Genomic DNA, 23,213 nt, shown 5'->3' with positions numbered 1-23,213 from the left:
TCCCCTATAAAACCATTCATTACCCACACGGTGTCTGATATTGCCTATAAAACCATTCATAACCTACACGCTGTCCGATATCCCCTATAAAACCATTCATTATCCACATGTAGTCCGATATCCCCTATAAAACCACTTATTACCCACACAGTGCCTGAGTTCCACTCTCAAACCATCCATTACCCACATGGTGTCTGAAATCGCCGATGAAACCATTCATTACCCACACGCTTTCTGATATCCCCTATAAAAGCATTCATTACCCACACGGTGCCTGCTATTCCCTATAAAACCATTCATTACCCACATGGTGTCTGATATCCCCCATAAAACCATGCATTACACACACAGTGTCTGATATCTCCTATAAAACCAATCATTATCCACACGGTATCTGATTTCACCTGTAAAATCTTTTATTAATCACACGGTGCCTGATATCCCCCATAAAACCATTCAGTACCCACACGGTATCTGATATCCTCTATAAAACCATTCATTACCCACACAGTGTCTGATATGCATTATAAAACAATTCATTATCCAACATTTTGTTTGAAATGTTTCATATTTCCTCACTCTGTCCCTGATACCTCTGTTCCCGCTCCACATTTCCCCACACTTACTGTTATGGAGAGCAATTCATTGGACTGGATTGGGATTTCCAGGACTAGTGAACCCATCCCCTTCTCATCTGTAGTCACCAACACTGCTCCAGGTTTCCAGGAACTTAACACGCTGATGGTCGCATTGGTTACAGGTCGCCCCGTAGTATACTGCAATTTTATCTGAGTAAAGACAGTGATTGTTCAATATAATGTAACAGAGCAAGGGTTGTACTGAACCTGGCCCGTACAGAACCTGGTCTGTACAGTGCTCCTGCATATATTACACAGTATGTGTGGGGGAGAGTGTAACCCTGTATATATTACACGGTATGTATGTGGGAGAGCGTAACCCTGTCTATATTACACAGTATGTATGTGGGAGAGCGTAACCCTGTCTATATTACACAGTATGTGTGGGGGAGAGTGTAACCCTGTATATATTACACGGTATGTATGTGGGAGAGCGTAACCCTGTATATATTACACGGTATGTATGTGGGAGAGCGTAACCCTGTCTATATTACACAGTATGTATGTGGGAGAGCGTAACCCTGTCTATATTACACAGTATGTGTGGGGGAGAGTGTAACCCTGTATATATTACACAGTATGTATGTGGGAGAGCGTAACCCTGTCTATATTACACAGTATGTGTGGGGGAGAGTGTAACCCTGTATATATTACACGGTATGTATGTGGGAGAGCGTAACCCTGTCTATATTACACAGTATGTATGTGGGAGAGCGTAACCCTGTCTATATTACACAGTATGTGTGGGGGAGAGTGTAACCCTGTATATATTACACGGTATGTATGTGGGAGAGCGTAACCCTGTCTATATTACACAGTATGTATGTGGGAGAGCGTAACCCTGTCTCTATTACACAGTATGTGTGGGGGAGAGTGTAACCCTGTATATATTACACAGTATGTATGTGGGAGAGCGTAACCCTGTCTATATTACACAGTATGTGTGGGGGAGAGTGTAACCCTGTATATATTACACAGTATATATGTGGGAGAGCGTAACCCTGTCTATATTACACAGTATGTGTGGGGGAGAGTGTAACCCTGTATATATTACACAGTATGTATGTGGGAGAGCGTAACCCTGTCTATATTACACAGTATGTATGTGGGAGAGCGTAACCCTGTCTATATTACACAGTATGTGTGGGGGAGAGTGTAACCCTGTCTATATTACACAGTATATATGTGGGAGAGCGTAACCCTGTCTATATTACACAGTATGTGTGGGGGAGAGTGTAACCCTGTATATATTACACAGTATGTATGTGGGAGAGCGTAACCCTGTCTATATTACACAGTATGTATGTGGGAGAGCGTAACCCTGTCTATATTACACAGTATGTGTGGGGGAGAGTGTAACCCTGTATATATTACACAGTATGTATGTGGGAGAGCGTAACCCTGTCTATATTACACAGTATGTGTGGGGGAGAGTGTAACCCTGTCTATATTACACAGTATGTGTGGGGGAGAGTGTAACCCTGTCTATATTACACAGTGCGTGGGCGGGGGTTGGGAGGGAAGACTAACCCTGTCTATATTACACAGTATGTGTGGGGGAGAGTGTAACCCTGTCTATATTACACAGTGCGTGGGCGGGGGTTGGGAGGGAAGACTAACCCTGTGTATATTACACAGTATGTGTGGGGGAGAGTGTAACGCTGTCTATATTACACAGTGCGTGGGCGGGGGTTGGGAGGGAAGACTAACCCTGTCTATATTACACAGTATGTGTGAGCTGGGGAATTTTACCCAGTATGTTGCCTCCCCGGTGCCAGGGTCCGGGATGTTGCTGATCGGGTTTACGTGACTCCAAATGGGGAGGGTGAGTAGCCAGGAATTGTGACACATATTGGCACTAATGATATAGCCAGGAAAGGGATTGAGGATCTGAAAAGGGACTACAAGGAGTTAGGTTGGAAGCTGAAGAGCAGGACGAGTAGTGATCTCAGATTTGCTATTAGTGCCACGAGGTAGTGAGGTGAGGAACAGTCAGCAAGGACATGTGCTGCAAGGCTCGTGCAGGAGAGAGGGCTTCAGATACCTAGACCATTGGGAGACCTTCTGGGGAAGGTGGGACCTGTACATGAAGGATGGGGTTGCTCCTGAACTGGAGGGGCACAAATGTCCTGGGTGGGAGATTTGTTTGTGTGGATCAGGAGGGCTTAAACTAATGTGGCAGGGGGGTGGGAATCAGAGCTACATATCTGAGAGGTGGGCAGTTGTAGATGGGACAGTGTCAGGATCTAGTGAATCTATCGGGAAGGTTTCTCACGTGATGAAACGAAGGGATCGGTTAAGTGTGCGTCTGCTTAAACGCAAGGGGTCCCAGAAATAAGAGTGACGAACTTGGAGTATGAATCAGAACTTGGGACTTTGATGTTGCGGCCATAATGGAGACGTGGGTTTCACAGGGGCAGGAACGGTTGCTGGATGTTCCAAGGTTTAGAACACTTAAAAAAGAACAGGGAGGGGGTAAAAAGAGGAGGGAGTGTAGTATTGCTAATCAGAGAGCGCATCACAGCTACAGAAATGAAGGTTGTTGAGGAAGGTTTGTCTACTGAGTCAGTAAGGGTGGAAGTGAGGAACAGCAAAGGAGCAGCCAACTCATTGGGGGTTTTCTACAGACCCCCTAATAGCAGTAGAGAGATTGAAGAATTTATAATGGGCGGCACGGTGGCACAGTGGTTAGCACTGCTGCCTCACAGCGCCTGAGACCTGGGTTCAATTCCCACCTCAGGCGACTGACTGTGTGGAGTTTGCACGTTCTCCCCATGTCTGCGTGGGTTTCCTCCGGGTGCTCCGGTTTCCTCCCACAGTCCAAAGATGTGCGGGTCAGGTGAATTGGCCATGCTAAATTGCCCGTAGTGTTAGGTAGGGGTAAATGTAGGGATATGGGTGGGTTGCGCTTCGGTGGGTCGGTGTGGACTTGTTAGGCCGAAGGGCCTGTTTCCACACTGTATGTAATCTAATCTAATAGGCTGGCAGCTTTTGGAAAAATGCAGACGTAGCAGGTTGTTGTTATGGGTGATTTCATCTTTCACAATATTGACTGGAACCTCCTAAGTGGATGGAGCCATTTTTGTCAGGTGCATTCAGGAGAGTTTCCTTACTCAGTATGTCGACAGGCCGACGAGGGGAGAGGCCATTTTGGATTTGGTGCTGGCAATGAGCCAGGACAGGTGTCAGATCTCACTGTGGGCGAGTACTTTGGTGACAGTGATCACAACTGCCTCACATTCACCATAGGGGAATGGAGTTTAAGAGTTGGGAGGTTTTGCTACAACCCTACATGTCTCTGGTCAGACCACACTTGGAATATTGTGTCCAGTTCTGGTCGCCCCATTATAGAACATAGAACATAGAACAATACAGTGCAGAACAGGTCCTTCGGCCCTAGATGTTGCACCGATCTGTGAACTATTCTCAGCTTGTCCCCCTCCACGATCCCAAAATCATCCATATCTGAGGATTGTTTAAATCTCTCCAACGTGGCTGAGTTGACTACGTTAGCAGGTAGGGCATTCCACGCCCTTACCACTCTCTGTGTAAAGAACCTGCCTCTGACATCTGTCTTAAATCTATCACCCTTCAATTTGTAGTTATGCCCCCTCGTACACGCCGACATCATCATCTTAGGAAAAAGACTTTCACTGTCTACCCTGTCTAATCCTCTGATCATCGTGTATGTCTCTACCAAATCCCCTCTTAGCCTTCTTCTTGCCAATGAGAACAGGTTTATGTCTCTCAGCCTTTCCTCATAAGACCTTCCCTCCACACTAGGCAACATCCTGGTATTATAGGAAGATATGGAGGCTTTGGAGAGGATGCAAACCTGGAGAGGTTGAACAGAATGTTGCCTGGACTGGAGGGCTTGTCTTATGAAGAGAGGTTGACTAAGCACGGACTTTTGTCTCTGGAGAGAAGGAGGAAGAGAAGTGACCTGATCGAGGTATACAAGGTAATGAGAGGCATGGATAGAGTCCATAGTCAGAGGACCTTCCCCAGGGCAGGATTGACTAGCATGAGGAGTCATAGTTTTAAGTTATTAGGAGAAAAGTGTAGAGGGGATGTCAGGGAAAAGTTCTTTACGCAGAGAGTTGTGAATGCATGGAATGCATTGCCAACGGTGGTGGTGGAAACAAAATCATCAAGGACATTTAAGCGATGGCTGGTCATGTACATGGCTAGCAGTGAATTGAGGGATGTGTAGGTTAGGTTGGTCTCCTTCCTAATGGAAAGATGTCATGAAACTTGAAAGAATTCAGAAGAGATTTCCAAGGATGTTGCCAAGGATGGAGGATTTGAGCTATAGGGAGAGGCTGAACAGGCTGGGGGTGTTTTCCCTGGAGTGTCGGAGGCTGAGGGGTGACCTTACAGAGGTTTACAAAATTATGAGGGGCATGGATAGGATAAATAGGCAAGACCTTTTCCCAAGGGTCAGGGAGTCCAGAACTGGAGGGCATAGGTTAAGGGTGAGAGGGGAAAGATATAAAAGAGACCTTCGGGACAACTTTTTCACAAAGAGGGTGGTACGGGTATGGAATGAGCTGCCAAAGGAAGTGGTGGAGGCTGGTACAATTGCAACATTTCAGAGGCATTTGGATGGGTATGAATAGGAAGGGTTTGGAGAGATATGGGCTGGTGCTAGCAGGTGGGACTAGATTGGGTTGGGATATCTGGTCTGCACGGACGAGTTGGAGCGAACGGTCTGTTTCCATGCTGTACATCTCTATGACTCTGTACTCTACTAGGAATCATCCTTGGCACTGTACTTTTCTATGTTCCACATTCTGTGTATTACACAATATGTGTGTGTTGGGGAATTTAACCCAGTGTGTATTACACAGTGTGCATGTGTTAGGAAATTTAACCCAGTATGTATTATAGAGTGTGTGTGTCAGGGAGTTTAACTCGATATTCATTACACAATGTTTGTAGGAGAATTAATCCTCTGTATATTAGCCTTACCTGCACAGTGTATGGAATTCCTGGTTTATAATAATCTTCCACCTTCTCAAATGTGATCTTCATAATTTCACTTTCGACTTCACATGTTGCGCTTGACCGAATTGGGATACCTAGGATTAGATGCAATGTTTTTCAGTGGAGGTTATAAAATTTGGAGATTGAAAAATTTAAAATGAAGCAATGTGAGGAACAACGTGCTCAGCTATAGAGTTTGTCTCAGACAGAGAGCTACAGACACAGTGAGAGATTCTCAGTTAGTCAGAGAGTAAACCAAATTCCAATAAAGGGAGGGACGATGACAAAGATATTGTGCCATAGAGAGTGAGATCAAGAACATAGAACATAGAACATAGAACATAGAAAAATACAGCGCAGTACAGGCCCTTCGGCCCTCGATGTTGCGCCGACCAAATCCTACCTAACCTACACTAGCCCAATAACTTCCATATGCCTATCCAATGCCCGCTTAAATGACCATAAAGAGGGAGAGTTCACCACTGCTACTGACAGGGCATTCCATGAACTCACAACCCGCTGCGTAAAGAATCTACCCCTAACATCTGTCCTATACCTACCACCCCTTAATTTAAAGCTGTGCCCCCTAGTAACAGCTGACTCCATTAGCGGTAAAAGGTTCTCAGTGTCTACCCTATCTAAACCCCTAATCATCTTATACACCTCTATCAAATCTCCCCTAAACCTTCTTTTCTCCAATGAGAACAGGCCCAAGTGCCTCAGCCTTTCCTCATACGATCTTCCTACCATGCCAGGCAACATCCTGGTAAACCTCCTCTGCACTCGTTCCAATGCCTCCACATCCTTCCTATAGTATGGCGACCAAAACTGCACACAATACTCCAGATGAGGTCGCACCAGAGTCTTATACAACTGCAACATGACCTCAGGACTCCGGAACTCAATTCCTCTACCAATAAAGTCCAGTACACCATATGCCTTCTTCACAGCACTATTTACCTGGGTGGCAACTTTCAGAGATCTGTGTACATGGACACCAAGATCCCTCTGCTCATCCACACTACCAAGTAGCCTACCATTAGCCCAGTAATCCATCTTCTTGTTACTCCTACCAAAGTGAATGACTTCACACTTAGCTACATTGAATTCCATTTGCCACCTTTCTGCCCAGCTCTGCAACCTATCTATATCCCGCTGTAACCTGCCACATCCTTCTTCACTGTCCACAACTCCACCGACCTTTGTATCATCCGCAAACTTGCTCACCCAGCTTTCAAGCCCCTCCTCTAGATCATTTATAAAGATGACAAACAGTAACGGTCCCAAAACAGATCCCTGTGGTACACCGCTAGTAACTGCACTCCAAGATGAACCTAGTCCATCAACTACTACCCTCTGTCTCCTTCCAGCCAGCTAATTCCTAATCCAAACCTCTAATGCACCCTCAGTGCCATACCTCCGTAGTTTTTGCAGTAGCCTACCATGGGGAACCTTATCGAACGCCTTGCTAAAATCCATATACACCACATCTACTGCTTTACCCTCATCCACCTCCTTAGTCACCTTCTCAAAGAACTCAATAAGGTTTGTGAGGCACGACCTGCCCTTCACAAAACCATGCTGACTATCATTGATCACATTATTCCTATCCAGATGTTCATAAATCTTATCCCTTACAATTCTCTCTAAGACTTTGCCAACAACAGAAGTGAGACTCACCGGCCTATAGTTACTCGCAAGGAAGACACGGAGAAACAGAGAAGGAAAGACAGGATGGTCATGTGTGGAAGACGACAAACAGTGAGAGATGGACAGATCAAGGCAGACACAGAGACACAGACAAAGAGAGAGAGAGAGTAAGAAACAGAGAAGGAGAGAACAAGAAATTAAGAGAGATACGTTGATAGGCAGAAACAGATGTGCAGACAGAGACAGACAGAGATTGTAATATTATTGGCACAGTCTTTGATTCTTTGAGACTAAACTTGGACCTGGTCCAATAAATAGAAATGAATACCATTGAGTCAGAGATGTACAGCATGAAAACAGACCCTTTGGTCCACCTCATCTGTGCCAACCAGATATCTCAACCTACTCTAGTCCCATTTGCCAGCACCTGGCCCATATCCCTCCAAACCCTTCCTATTCACATACCCATCCAGATGCCTTTTAAATGCTGTAATTGTACCAGGCTTCATCACTTCCTCTGGCAGCTCATTCCATAAACACACCACTCTCTGTGTGAACGAATTGCCCCTTAGGACCCTTTTAAATATTTCGACTTTCACCCTAAACCTATGCTCTAGTTATGGACACCAACACACCCCTCCCATTCCCCCCCCAACCTCCCCCACCACACGCCACCCCCTCCAAGGAAAAAGCCTTGTCTGTTTATCCTATCCATGCCCCTCATGATTTTATAAACCTGTATAAGGTCACCCCTCAGCCTCCGACCCTCCAGGAAAAACAGCCCCAGCCTATTCAGCCTCTCCCAATAGTTCAAATCGTTCAACTCTGGCAACATCCTTGTAAATCTTTTCTGAACTCTTTCAAGTTTCATTACATCTTTCCGATAGGAAGACCAGAATTACACGCAATATTCCAAATGTCAAACCAATGTCCTGTACACCCACCACATGACCTCACAACTCTTACACCATCTGACTATCGATGATACAAACATCTCAGCAAGAGGCAATCAATTCATCAATTTATCCACCTTTATGCATTTTAAGATGTCCAGCACTTCCTCCTCTGTAATATGGACATTTTGCAAGGTGTCACCATCTACTTCCTCACACTCTATATCTTCCATGTCCTTGTCCACTGATGCAACTATTCACTTAATATCTCCTCCATCGTCTGCAGTTCCACACAAAGGCTGCCTTGCTGATCTTTGTGGGGCCCTATTCTCTCTCTAGTTACCCTTTTGTTCTTAATGTATTTGCAAAAACCTTTGGATTCTTCTTTAGTCTATTCGCCCTTTTCATCCTCCTGATTTTCCTCTTCTAAGAAGATTTGTACTCTTCTAAGGATTCACTCGATCTATCCTGTCTGTACCTGACTGTGCTTTTCTTTTCTTGACTAAAACCTCAATGTCTCCAGTCATCCAGCCTTCCTTACACATACCAGCCGTTCCTTTCACCTGAACAGGAATATACTGTCTCTGAACTCTTGTCATCTCATTTCTGAAGGCTGTCTATTTTTCAGTCATCCTTTTACCTGCGAACATCTGCCCCAAATCAACGTTTTGAAGTTCTTGGTTAATACCGTCAAAACTAGTCTTCCTCCAATTTAGAATTTCAACTTTTAGATCTCTGTCTCTGTCTCCCACTCTCTCTCTCTCTCCTGCACTGTCCTCACCATGTGCTTCCTTTGTCTGCCCTTCTCCCTTTTAAACTGCTGTTGTTTTGACTTTTTTTTCCCAAAGTTCCAAAACATATAAAACAGGAATTGCTGCTCCTGGAATTCGAGGAAATCACCTCCAACACCTAAAATACCTCAAAAAAAGGAGCAGCTCTTACAGCCAGAAAGTTTTCCCGTCCTCATCTTGGATTTTGTCATTTAAATAACTGTGATGTTATTATCCTAGGGATGTGCAGATGACACCAAAGTTGGAGGTGTAGTGAACAGCGAAGAGGGTGACCTCAGATTACAACAGGATCTTGACCAGATGGGCCAATGGGCTGAGACGTGGCAGATGGAGTTTAATTCAGATAAATGTGAGGCGTTGTATTTTGGGAAAGCAAATCTTAGCAGGACTTATACACTTAATGGTAAGGTCCTAGGGAGTGTTGCTGAACAGAGAGATCTTGGAGTGCAGGTTCACAGCTCCTTGAAAGTGGAGTCGCAGATAGATAGGATAGTGAAGAAAGTGTTTGGTATGCTTTCCTTTATTGGTCAGAGTATTGAGTACAGGAGTTGGGAGGTCATGTTGCAGCTGCACAAGACATTGGTTAGGCCACTGTTGGAATATTGCGTTAAATTCTGGTCTCCTTCTTATCGGGAAGATGTTGTGAAACTTGAAAGGGTTCAGAAAAGATTTACAGGGATGTTGCCAGGGTTGGAGGATCTGAGTTACAGGGAGAGGATGTATAAGTTGGGGGTGTTTTCCCTGGAGCGGTGGAGGCTGAGGGGTGACCTTATAGAGGTTTACAAAATTATGAGGGGCATGGATAGGATAAATAGACAAAGTCTTTTCCCTGGGTCTGAGAGTCCAGAACTAGAGGGCATAGGTTTAGGGTGAGAGGGGGAAGATATAAAAGAGACCTAAGGGGCAACTTTTTTACGCAGTGGGTGGTACGTATATAGAATGAGCTGCCAGAGTATATGGTGGGGGCTGGTACAATTGCAACATTTAAGAGGCATTTGGATGGGTATATGAATAGGAAGGGTTTGGAGGGATGTGGGCCGGGTATTGGCAGGTGGGACTAGATTGGGTTGGGATATCTGGTCGGCATGGACGGTTGGACCGAAGGGTCTGTTTTCATGCTGTACATCTCTATGACTCTATGACTCTAAGATCTGGGTAAAAACAATGATTGCAGATGCTGGAAACCAGAGTTTAGATTAGAGTGGTGCTGAAAAAGCACAGCAGTTCAGGCAGCATCCGAGGAGTAGTAAAATTGACGTTTCAGGCAAAAGCCCTTCATCAGGCATACAGGCACAGTGCCTGAAGGGATCTGGTCTATCCTTTTCCATCACTACTTTAAAACTAATAGAATTATGGTCGCTGGCCCCAATATGCTCCCCCACTGACACCTCAGTCACCTGCCTCGCCTTATTTCTCAAGAGTAGATTATGTTTTGCACCTTCTCTAGTCGGTACATCCACACACTGAATCAGAAAATTTTCTTGTACACACTTAATAAATTCTTCTCCATCTAAACCCTTAACACTATGGCAGTCCCAGTCTATGTTTGGAAAGTTGAAATCCTCTACCATAACCATATTCTCACAGATAACTGAGATCTTCTTACAAAATTCCTTCTCAATTTCCCACTGACTGTTAGGGGGTCTATAATACAATCCCAATTAAGTGGTCATCCCTTTCTTATTTTCTCAGTTCCACCCTGGATGTATTTCCAGGAATATCCTCCCTCAGTATAGCTGTAATGTTATCCTTTTTCAAACACACTACTCCTCCCCTCCTCTCTTGCCTCCCTTTCTATCCTTCCTGTAGCAGTTATATCCTGGAATATTAAGCTGTCAGTCCTGCCCATCCCTGAGCTATGTTTCTGTAATTGCTATATCCCAATCCCATGTTCCTGACCATGCTCTGTTCATCTGTCTTCCCTGTTAGTCCTCTTGCATTGAAATAAATTCAGTTTAATTTATCAATCCCACCTTGTTCTCTGCTTTGTTCCTGCTTGCTCCAAATGACTTGCTTATTTTCGCAACCATACCAGTTTCTAACCTCACACCATCCTTGGGTTCACCCCACCACCTTACTGGTTTAAATCCTCCCGAGCAGCTCTAGCAAATCTCCCTTCGTCCTCTTCCAACTTAGGTGCAATCCATCCTTCTTGTCACTTCTACCCCATAAGGGATTCCAATGATCCAAAAATGTGAACCCTTCTCCTCTGTACCAGCTCCTCAGCCATGCATTCATCTGCTCTCTCCTCCTATTCCTACCATCACCAGCTTGTATCACCGGGAGTAATCCAGATATTACTACTCTTGAGGACCTCCTTTTTAAATTCCTGTCTAACTTTCTATATTCTCCCTTCAGAATCTCATCCTTTTCCCTTCCTATGTCATTAGTTCCAACATGTACAAAGACCTCTTGCTGGTCCTTCTCCCCTTTGAGAATATTCTGCACTCTCTCCAAGATACCATTCAGACTTCTTTGGTTTTTTTCAGCTCATTATATCTTCATGTGCAGGTAAAATGCTTCATGCCCAGCCTGAGCCCTGGAGTAACACTGACCAAGGGCAATGGAAGCTCTGCTGGCATGGGCGATGGTAAGGGAGGGTACCCAGCAGGGAAGCTCAAGCAATGGTTCTGGTCCATCCACCAGCAAGTGGCGATATTGCAGGAGGACAACTACCGCAGTCAAATCCACCCTTTCAGGAAACAGTGTGTCTTTATGAAGGGGATAATGCCTGATGAGAAAGAGAAGCAAAGAGTTCCTCAACTCATTAGGAATCACAGACTTCATTCCATGTCAATACTGCAAATACATTTCTGTAAATTCCTTTCATGTTCATCATAAGCTGAAACCTTTCATCATAATCATGTATTCAAATCCCATGTTACATTTCTGGCATAATCAGCAGGATTTCAAAACGTAGACAGCATGTCATGGCAGATGACGCTGAAAGGATGGTGGAGTTGAAATGGCATTGTTGAAGAGAGAGGCTGAAATTGCTCCAGAATCATGACAGGCCTAACTGTTGTGAAAAGGCAATCGGACCATTCAGCTGAACTCAGGCAGAGGTTTTGTACATGCATTCCCTTAATGTTCCATATGAAAGGAACAATAATCCAGATTGCCCCACTTGCTACTGAGTAAGAAGCCAACAGATTCAGAGAAAGACCAGAAACATTCAGAGAGATCTAAGTATACAGGTCCACAGCTCCCTGAAAGTGGTAATGCAAATTGATAAGGGGATCCAGAAGGCATATCACATGCTTGTCTTCATCTGTTGGGGCATAGAGTATAAAAATTGTTCAGTTAAATTGCAACTGGATAGAATTTTAATTCGGTCACATTTGGAATCTTTTGTCCAGTTTTAGTTGCCACTCCACGGGAGGCTTTGAAGAGGATACAGGAACAGGCATACCAGGATACTGCCTGTTTTGGAGGGTATTAGCTACGAGGACAATGGAAGCTGAGGTGATAGTGAGGACTGCAGATGTTGGAGATCAGAGTCGATAAGTGTGGTGCTGGAAAAGCACAGCAGGTCAGGCAGCATCCAAGGAGCAGGAGAATTGACGTTTCGGGCATGAGCCCTTCTTCAGGTTCCTGAAGAAGGGCTCATGCCTGAAACATCGATTCTCCTGCACCTTGGAAGCTGCCTGACCTTCTGCGCATTTCCAGCAACACATTTTCAGCTCTGATCTCCAGCATCTGCAGTCCTCACTTTCTCCTAGAATTACTAGGGTCAAGAGCTTTAAGGTGAAAGGGGTCAGTTTAAAGGAGATGAGAGAGACAAGATGGGGTGTTGAGTGCCTGTATGGTGCTGCCAGAAGAGTTGGTGGAAGCTGATATAATAGCAATGTTATGTCGGCTTGATGACAGGTACATGAATAGACAGGGAATAGAAGGATATGGACTGCACAGAGGCAAAAGGTTTGCATTAGTATGGTGTCATGTGTCAGCACAGGTTTGAAGGGCTGAAGGGCCTGTTCTTGTGCTGTACTTTGTTCTATTCAATGATGGAGTGACTGAAGACTGGGTTGAAGACATACAGCTTGTCATGCCATGCAGGGGTCTCAATGTGAATGAGCAGATCACGTTAGTGATGGAATGTCTTTGCAGTAAAAATGCTGGAACGAGATGTCTAAATTTTCTGACGCTGTTTTATATTGTACAACACACATTCCCAATTAGTTTTGTGTCAAATTTGGAAATATTACATTTAGTATCTGCCTCCAAATCATTGATATAACTTGTGAACAACTGAGGCACCAAGTAATCATCCTTGCGATACCCCACTCGTTACAGTCTTCCAATGCAAGAATAACCCATCTATTCCCACTAGCTGTTTTCTGTTTAATAGCCAAACATTACACCACCTTTGCACATTACGTCCTCTCCCAATGTGCTTTATTAGCTTTTAAAGAGCCTCCTACCTTTGGAAAATCTACATCCATATTGCATCCATCAACTCTCCTTTATCATTTTTTACAGTAACATGATTCCTCATTAACAAATCCTTGTTATATCCAATCACACTATTACAATCCCGATGGCTTTTTATCACACCCTATATAATAGATGTTCCCCACTACTGATGTAAGACTAACACGGTCTATAAGTTTCCTGTTTTCCTGATCACTCCGATTTTAAATAATGGAATTGTTTTCACTACCTTACAATCCACAGGAATTATTCCAGAATCTACAGAATTATGATAATCGCTATTGCATCACCTATCTCTATAGCCAGCTTCTTCAACACTCTGAGATTAGACGTTCGGGTCCTGGGGATTTATGAACTTTCAGCTCCATCAAATTAGATTAGATTAGATTACCTACATTGTGGAAACAGGCCCTTCAGCCCAACAAGTCCACGCCGACCCTCTGAAGAGTAACCCACCCAGACCCATTTCCCTCTGACTACTGCACCCAACACTATGGGAAAATTAACATGGCCAATTCACCTAATCTGCACATCTTTGGATTGTGGGAGGAAACCTATGCAGACATGTGGAGGATGTGCAAACTCCACGTAGAGAGTAGCCTGGGCTGGAATTGAACCTGGATCTCTGGCGCTGTGAAGCAGTAGTGCTAACCACTGAGCCACCTGTCACCCCAGTACAATTTCCTTCACTTTCCCATTCTCGCTAGCCACTTTGATCTCTCGTTTTGGGAGATTTCTGGTATCTTTCTCAGTGAGCTTCCGGTTGAAGCACTGGTGTTGTCTATTTACGTGTTTCTTTGGGTTGGTGATGTCATTTCCTGTGGTGATGCCATTTTCTGTTGTTGTCATTTCCTGTTCTTTTTCTCTGGGGTGGTGAATGGGATCCAAGTCGACGTGCTTGTTGATAGAGTTCCAGTTGGAATGCCATGCTTCAAGGAGTTCTTGTGTGTGAGTCTGTTTGGCCTGTCTTAGGGTGGATGTGTTGCCCTAGTCAGATGTCCTTCCTCATCTGCATGTAAGGATATGTGAGAGTGGGTCATGTCTTTTTGTGGCTAGTTGATGTTCATGTATCCTGGTAGCTAGTTTTCTGCTTGTTTTACAATTGTTGCAAGGTATTTTGTAAATAGCATTAGTTTTGCTTGTTGTCTCTATAGGGTCTTTCAAGTTCATTAGCTGCTGTTTTAGTGTGTTGGTGGGTTTATGGGCTACCATGATGCCTAGAGGTCTGAGTAGTCTGGAAGTCATTTCCAAGAAGTCTTTGATGTAGAGGAGAGTGGTTAGGGTTTCTGTATGTGTTTTGTCTGCTTGTTGGGGGTTGTTGCTGAGAAATCGGCAGACTGTGTTCGTTGGGTACCCTTTTTTTTAATACATTATATTGGTGATTTTCCTCTGCTCTGAAGAGTACCTCTGTGCTGCAGTGTGTGATGGTTTGTTGAAATAATGTTCTAATGCAGCTTTGTTTGTGGGTGTCAGGATGATTGCTTCTGTAGTTCAATATTTGGTCCGTATGTGCTGTTTTCTTGTAGATGCTGGTTTGAAGTTCCCCATTGGCTGTTCACTCTACTGTACCATCTGAGAAGGGCAGTTTGTTGTTGTTTTCCTCTTCTTTAATGATTTTATGCCAGTAAGGGTATTATTGATGGTCTTGAAGGTTTCCTCTAATTTGTTTTGTTTGGTGATGACAAAGGTGTCATCCACGTATCAGACCCAAAGTTTGGGTTGGACGGTTGGCAGAGCTGTTTGTTCGAGTCTCTGCATTCCTGCCTCTTTTCAAATCTTCTCAAAGCTCACATACAGAGTTAAGTTAAAGCACAAGATTTATACTATAAATTAGGCTGTTGAATATTGTATTATTACAATATTAATTGTGTTGAATAGATAAGTATTATTGTTTATTACTATTATTAAGAGTTGACTCAGTTTCATTGCGAGGTATAAGAATTAAAAAACACTGTGAGGCAGGCACAACCTCATGATGTCTCATGGCTTCAGGGTAAGGAATTCTTGGATTGATTACCCTCAGCTGATGAATCAGTACTTCTAGATTGTATTTGATTTGATTTAATTTATTGTAGTCACATGTACTTAAGTACAGTGAAAAGCTCTGTTTTGTAAGCAGTACAGGCAGAATATAGCAAACAAGGACAGACAGATCATAGAGTGCTCCACTCTGAACAACACCTCGAGGAACCAGTATGAATAGTCAGGGCACAAAGTGTCCACCACCGAGAATGGCTCAGCAGCACTGCCACTGAGTGACCTGGTCGGGTGGTAAAGGACATAACTGCGGCAACTGGTGAGGGAATTAAGAGGGAAAAACAGACTTCTCCTCACCTTTACCAATCTGCCTTGCTGCAGATACATCTGTCCATGACTGTATCGGTAACAGTGACCACCGCACAGTCCTTGTGGAGACAAATGCCTGTCTTCACACTGAGAATACCCTTCACTGGGCTGTGTAACACTATCACCACTCTAAATGAAACAGACAGCAAGCAGCTCGACCAACTCAAAACTGAGCATCCAGAAGATGCTGTGTGCCATCAACAGCAGCAGAATTGTACTCCAGCTCAATCTGTAATTTAATATCTGTCATATTCCCCACATCAAGTTAGGGGGTTAATGGAGAGCGCAGGAGGACATGCCAGGAGCTGCACCAGGCAGACCTGAAAATGAGGTGTCAATTTGGTGAAGCTACCAAACAGGACTACATGCGTGCCAAACAGCATAAGCAATAAGTAATAGACAGAGCTAAGCGGTCCTACAATCAAAGGAGAAAGTGAGGACTGCAGATGCTGGAGATCAGAGCTGAAAAATATGTTGCTGGAAAAGCGCAGCAGGTCAGGCAGCATCAAAGGAGCAGGAGAATCGATGTTTCAAGCATAAGCCCTTTTTCTTATGCCCGAAACGTCGATTCTCCTGCTCCTTTCATGCTGCCTGACCTGCTGCGCTTTTCCAGCAACATATTTTTCAGCCACAACCAAAGGATCAGATCTAAAGTCTGCAGTCCTGCTATATCGAGTCAAGAATGGTGGTGGACAATTAAATAACTCACTGGAGGAGGAGGCTCCACAAATATCCCCATCCTCAATGATGGAGGAGCCCAGCACATCAATGCAAAAAAAAAGACCAAAACATTTGCAGCAATCTTCAGCCAGAATTTCCAATTGGATGATTCATCCCTTTCCCCAGCATCCCAGATACCAGTCTTCAGCTAATTCAATTCATTCCATGTGAAATCAAAAAAACTGTTGGAGGCATTGGCTGACTACAAAGGACGCAGGCCCTGACAAAATTCCAGCAATGTATTTTTTTTAGATTAGGTTACTTACAATGTGGAAGCAGGCCCTTCGGCCCAACAAGTCCGACAAGTATAAGACTCTGGTGAGGCCTCATCTGGAGTATTGTGTGCAGTTTTGGTCGCCATACTATAGGAAGGATGTGGAAGCTTTAGAACGAGTGCAGAGGAGGTTTACCAGGATGTTGCCTGGAATGGTAGGAAGATCGTATGAGGAAAGGCTGAGGCACTTGGGGCTGTTCTCATTGGAGAAGAGAAGGTTTAGGGGAGATCTGATAGAAGTGTATAAGATGATTAGGGGTTTAGATAGGGTAGATACTAAGAACCTTTTACCGCTAATGGAGTCAGGTGTTACTAGGGGACATAGCTTTAAATTAAGGGGTGGTAGGCATAGGACAGATGTTAGGGGTAGATTCTTCACACAGCGGGTTGTGAGTTCATGGAATGCCCTGCCCGTATCAGTGGTGAACTCTCCTTCTTTATGTTCATTTAAGCGGGCATTGGATAGGCATTTGGAAGTTATTGGGCTAGTATAGGTTAGGTAGGACTCGGTCGGCGCAACATCGAGGGCCGAAGGGCCTGTACTGCGCTGTATCCTTCTATGTTCTATGTTCTATGTAAGTCCACACCAGCCCACGAAGCGCAATCCACCCAGACCCATTCCCCTACATTTACCCCTTCACCTAACACTACAGGTATTTAAGCATGACCAATTCACCTTACCTGCACATTTTTGGACTGTGGGAGGAAACCAGAGCACCTGGAAGAAACCCACACAGACACAGGGAGAATGAGTAAACTCCACACAGTCGCCTGAGGCGGGAATTGTACCTGGGTCTCTGGTGCTGTGAGGCAGCAGTGCTAACCCACTGTGCCACCGTGCCACCTGTTCTGCTTCAGAACTTGCCACTCCCCTAGTGAAGCTCTTCTAGTGCAGTTAGAATACAGGCATCTGTCTGAGTACGTGGGAAATTGCCCAAGTACGTCCTGTACGTAAAAAGCAGGACAAATCCAACCCAAGCAATTCCTGCCCCATCAATCTCTTGTCGATCATCAGTAAAGTGATGGAAGGGGTCATCTACTGTGTTATAAAGCGGCACCTGCTCAGCAATGGCATGTTCAGTGACATCTGCCAGGGCCACTTAGCTCCTGATCTCAGTACAGTCTTGGTTCAAACATGGTTAAAAGAGCTGAATTCCAGAGGTAAGGTGAGAGTGACAGCCCTTGACCATAGACATAGAGCAGAAATTAGGCCATTCAGCCCATCAAGTCTGCTCTACCACTCAATTATGGCTGATAAGTTTCTCAACCCCATTCTCCCTCTTTCTCCTTGATAATCAAGAACCTATCTAATTCAGTCTTAAGTATACTAAATGATCTGGATTCCACAACCATCTATGGCAATGAATTCTATAGATTTGCAAGTACCAATTAGATCCCCCCCCCCATCCTTCTAAACTCGATCGAGTAACACCTAGCATCCTCAAATGTTCCTTATATGCTCAGCTTTTCATTCCTGGGACCATTTTCATGAACCTCCTCTGAACGCTGGGCCAGTACATCCTCCATGAGATATGGAGCCCAAAACTGCACACAATACTCCAAATGTGGTCTGACCAGAGCATTATAGGGCCTCAGAAGTACATCATTGCTTTTATATTCAAGTCCTCTCTAAATAAATGCTATCATTGTATTTGTCTTCCTAACTACTGACTTAACCTGCAAGTTTACCTTGAGAGAATTCTGGACTAGAACTCCCAAGTCACTCCATTTAGAAAATAATCCACGCCTCTGTTCTTCCTACCAAAATGTATGATGTCACAACTTCCAATATTGTACTCCATTTGCCATTTCTTGCCCACTCTCCTAACCTTTCTAAATCTTTCTGCAGCCTCCCCACCTCCTCAATGTTACCTGTCCCTCTACATATCATTGCATTGTCTGCAAAATTAGCCAGATGCCCTGAGTTCCATCATCTAGATTGTTCATGTATAAAGTAAAAAGTTGTGGTCCCAACACTGAGCCTTACAGAACACCACTAGTCACCAGCTGCCATCCTGAGAAGGACCCTTTTATCCTCACTCTCTCCTTTCTGCCAGATAGCCAAGCTTCTATCCATGCTAGCACCATCCCTCGAACACCATGGGCCCTTACCTTACTCAGCAGACTCCAGTGCAGCACCTTGGGCCTTCTTGAAGTCCAGGGACATAACATCCATTGGCTCTCCTTGGTCGAACCTGCTTATTATTTCCTCAAAGAATTCTAATAGATTTGTCAGGTATGATCTCCCCTTGATGAAACTATGCTCACTTTGCCCTATTTTACCATACACTTCCAAGTACTCTGAACTCTCATCCCTCACAATGGATTCCAGGATCTTACCTACAACTGATATTAGGCTAACCAGTCTGTAATTTTCAGTATTTTCCCTTACCCACTTTTTAAACAGGGCTGTCACACTAACAATTTTCCAGTCAGTTGGGACCCTCCCTGATTCTCCTGAGTCCTGAAGAATCACCACTAATACCTCCACTATCTCTTCAGCTATCTCCTTTCAAACTCTGGGATATAGTCCATCTGGTCCAGATGATTTATCCACCTTTGAGCCATTTAGTTTTTCTAGCACCTTCTCCCTGTTGATGGTCACCATAGTCAGCTCCGTTCACTCATTCTCTTGAAGTTTTGGGATATTACTCATGTCTTCCATTGTGAAGACTGACACGAAATAATTATTCAGTTCCTCAGTCATTTCCTTGTTCCCTATTACTAACTCTCCAGCATCATCATTTTCCAGTGGCCTGATGTCCACGTTTGATTCTTTTTTGCCCCTTATATCTCAAAAGAAACTTTATATTACTGACCAGTTTACCCTCATATTTAGTTTTCTCCCTTCTTATTTCTTTTTTTTTAATTGCTCTGTGTCAGTCTTTGTAAGTTTTCTATTCCTCTGGTTTCCACTGCCTTTGGAAACATTATATGTTTTCTCTTTCACTTTTATGTTATCCCTGGTTTCCAGCCATGGTTGCCTCATCCTCCCTGTCCCATGATTATTTTTCCTTGGGATGAATCTCTGCTGTGTCTCCTGAATTACTCTCAGAAACTTCTGCCATTGCTGTTCCACTGTCTTTCCTGCTCAGCTCCCCTCCCAGTCAATTCTACCCAGCTCCTCCCTCATGCCTTTATTCAGCTGTAACTATTGTTATCGCTGATTCTTTCCTCTCCCTCTCAAATTGCAGAGTAAATTTAAACATGTTATGATCACTGTTTCCTTAGACTCCCTTATCAAATCTGACTCTTTGCACAACCCTAAATCCAATATTGCTTGTACCGTAATGGGCCTCATCACAAACTGCTCCAAAAAGCCATCTCTCAGACATTCCAGAAATTCCTTTTCTTCAATTCACTATGAACCTGATTTTCCCAGGTCCACCTGCATTTTGAAATCCCCCATGATCACTGTAACTGTGCCTCTTCTACACAACTTTTCTATCTCCTAGTGAATCTTGAGCCCAAGCTCCTGACTACTGTTTGGAGACCTTGACCTAACTCCAACTGTGGTTTTTTTGAACTTTGCGGTTCCTCAATTCTATGCACACAGTTTCTACATCATCTGACCCTACTTAGCTTCATAATGTTGATTTAATTTCATTTCCTAATAATAAGGCAACCCCCTTTCCTGCACCCACCTGCCTATCTTTTCGATAGGAGGTATGTCCTTGAATATTCAGCTCGTCCTGATCCCCTTGCAGCCATGTCTCCATGATGCCCACCACGTCATACCTGCCGATTTCGATCTGTGCCACAAGCTCATTGACATTATCCCTTATACTGCATGCATGCAGATATAACACCTTCGGTCCTGTATTAACCATCCATCTTGGCATTCGTTTGTCCAGTGTACCTGAAGTTTGATCGCTAACCCGTTCCAAATTCAGGTTTTCTAAATTGCCCTAAAATTGAACCTTATTCCCCACCCCCTTTTAGTTTAAAGCCCTTTCTCCAGTCCAAGTTATGTGAGTCACTAGGACACTGATTCAGATGAAGAACTTCCCATTGGAACAGGACCCTTCTTCCTGAGTACAGGTGCCAATGTCCCATTAGTTCAAGCCCATTTCTCCCACACCTATCTTTGATCCACATTTCCCTGTTTAATATTATTGACCTGTGCCAATCTGCTCATGTAGTAATCCAGAGATTATTACCTTGTTGGTTCTGATTTTTAGTTTAGTTTCTTGTTGTTCATACTCCCTTAGGAGAACCTCTGCCCTCGTTTTATCTATCTCATTGGTATCTCTGTGGACCATGACCACTGGTTCTTTCTCCTCCCACTCCAAGGTTCTCCGCAGCCTAGATGAGATGTTCTGCGTCCGAGCATCACACAGGCAACACAATCTTCAGGACTCTCCATCCTGTGTCTCCGTCTCTGACTATACTATCCCCAATTACAAAATCCTTTCTCTTCTCTCCCCCTACTTGAATGGCTACCAGCACTGCAGTCAGATGGCTCATTCTCCCTGTAGTCCTCATTCCCATCCACACAGGGAGTAAATCTCTTGAACTTGCTCAACAAGGACAGAGGCTGAGGCTTCTGTAACTCTACGTCCTGCAGAGTGACAGTATGCAGGAGAGACAATATGAGGGAAGAATAGAGTGAGGGAGAGAGGCAGAACGACGAGAGACAGAATGAAGGGGGAGAGGCACAGTGAAGGACACAGAGAGTGGGAAGTTGATAGGGTGAGGAAAATGCACAGTGATGGGAGGGTGAGATTGGTAGCGACAAAGTGAAGGTGAGAGACTAGGACAGGGACAAAGTGGGAGAGGCAGAAGTGGGTATTGTAGATGCTGGAGATTAAAGTCAAGATCAGAGTGGGACTGGAAAAGCTCAGCAGATCAGGCAGCATCTGAGGAGCAGGAAAATCGACGCTTCAGGCAAAAGCACTTCATCAGGGATGAGGGGTATTTTGCCCGAAATGTCGATTTTCCTGCTCCTCGGATGCTGCCTGACCTGCTGGGCTTTTCCAGCATGATTCTAATCTTGATAAGGTGGAAGAGGAAGAGTGGGACAGGGAGAGATTGAATGCGACAGAGACAGTGTGGGAGAAACTTAGTGGGAGATTAACAAAGACAGAGTTCAAGAGTGACACGGACAGAGTGGGGAATGGAAAACTGCCAAGTTGACAACACGGGACAGAATGTTTAAACGTGAGAGAGAGAGAGTGAGCATGTAGTTGCATCTGTCGCTAGACTTACCTGTCCCCTCCTCTGTCAGGACAAACTGTGCATCAATGAGTCTTTGGTTTGGTCTTTCTCTGAAGGGAAACACATCAGTGGAGACATCTGTAGACAGACAGCCGTTCAAATCCATCTGAAAAAAATCATTTCATGGCGGGTAATCAGAGAACAACCAAAAAGAGGAAAGAAACAGTGCAGCACTCCCTCAGTACTGACTCTCTGACAGTGCAGCACTCCCTCAGTACTGACTCTCTGACAGTGCAGCACTCCCTCAGTACTGACTCTCTGACAGTGCAGCACTCCCTCAGTACTGACTCTCTGACAGTGCAGCACTCCCTCAGTACTGACTCTCTGACAGTGCGGCACTCCCTCAGTACTGACTCTCTGACAGTGCGGCACTCCCTCAGTACTGACTCTCTGACAGTGCAGCACTCCCTCAGTACTGACTCTCTGACAGTGCGGCACTCCCTCAGTACTGACTCTCTGACAGTGCAGCACTCCCTCAGTACTGACCCTCTGACAGTGCAGCACTCCCTCAGTACTGACCCTCTGACAGTGCAGCACTCCCTCAGTACTGACCCTCTGACAGTGCGGCACTCCCTCAGTACTGTCCCACTGACAGTGCGGCACTCCCTCAGTACTGTCCCACTGACAGTGAAGCACTCCCTCTCTACTAACCACCCAATAGTGCAGCATTCCCACAGTACTGATCCTCTGACAGTGCGACACTCCCTCAGTACTGACCCTTCTCTCAGTATTAATCCTCTGATAGTGTGGCACTCCCTCAATACTGACCATCCGACAGTGTGGCACTCCCTCAGTACTGACTCTCCAATAGTGTGGCACTCCCTCAGCACTGACCCTTTGACAGTGCAGCACTACTTTCATAAATGATTTGGATGCGAGCATAAGAGGTACAGTTAGTAAGTTTGCAGATGACACCAAAATTGGAGGTATAGTGGACAGCGAAGAGGGTTACCTCAGATTACAACAGGATCTGGGTCAGATGGACCAATGGACTGAGAAGTGTTAGATGGATTTTAATTCAAATAAATGCGAGGTGCTGCATTTTGGGAAAGCAAATCTTAGCAGGACTTATATACTTAATGGTAAGGTCTGAGGGAATGCTGCTGAACAAAGAGACCTTGGAGTGCAGGTTCATAGCTCCTTGAAAGTGGAGTCACAGGTAGATAGGATAATGAAGAAGACGTTTGGTATGCTTTTCTTTATTGGTCAGAATATTGAGTACAGGAGTTGCGAGGTCATGTTGTGGCTGTACAGGACATTGGTT

General features: G+C 44.6%; 1 protein-coding gene across 1 annotated transcript in view; it reads right to left on the bottom strand.

Moving 5' to 3' along the window:
• LOC132833894 (alpha-2-macroglobulin-like) overlaps positions 1 to 23,213 on the bottom strand; it is a 159,556-nt gene that overhangs the window by 81,147 nt on the left and 55,196 nt on the right. The window contains exons 8-9 of the mRNA XM_060852554.1: positions 21,941 to 22,055; positions 5,553 to 5,719 (exon numbers count right to left, since the gene is read on the bottom strand). Of these exons, the coding sequence (XP_060708537.1) occupies positions 5,553 to 5,719; positions 21,941 to 22,055 (282 nt within the window). The remainder of the gene's footprint in view (positions 1 to 5,552; positions 5,720 to 21,940; positions 22,056 to 23,213) is intronic.

The sequence above is a fragment of the Hemiscyllium ocellatum genome, chromosome 38 (genome assembly GCF_020745735.1).
Source record: "Hemiscyllium ocellatum isolate sHemOce1 chromosome 38, sHemOce1.pat.X.cur, whole genome shotgun sequence".
NCBI lineage: Eukaryota > Metazoa > Chordata > Chondrichthyes > Orectolobiformes > Hemiscylliidae > Hemiscyllium > Hemiscyllium ocellatum.
Note: the sequence above shows the minus strand (reverse complement) of the source record. Positions and strands in the feature narration are given on the sequence as shown.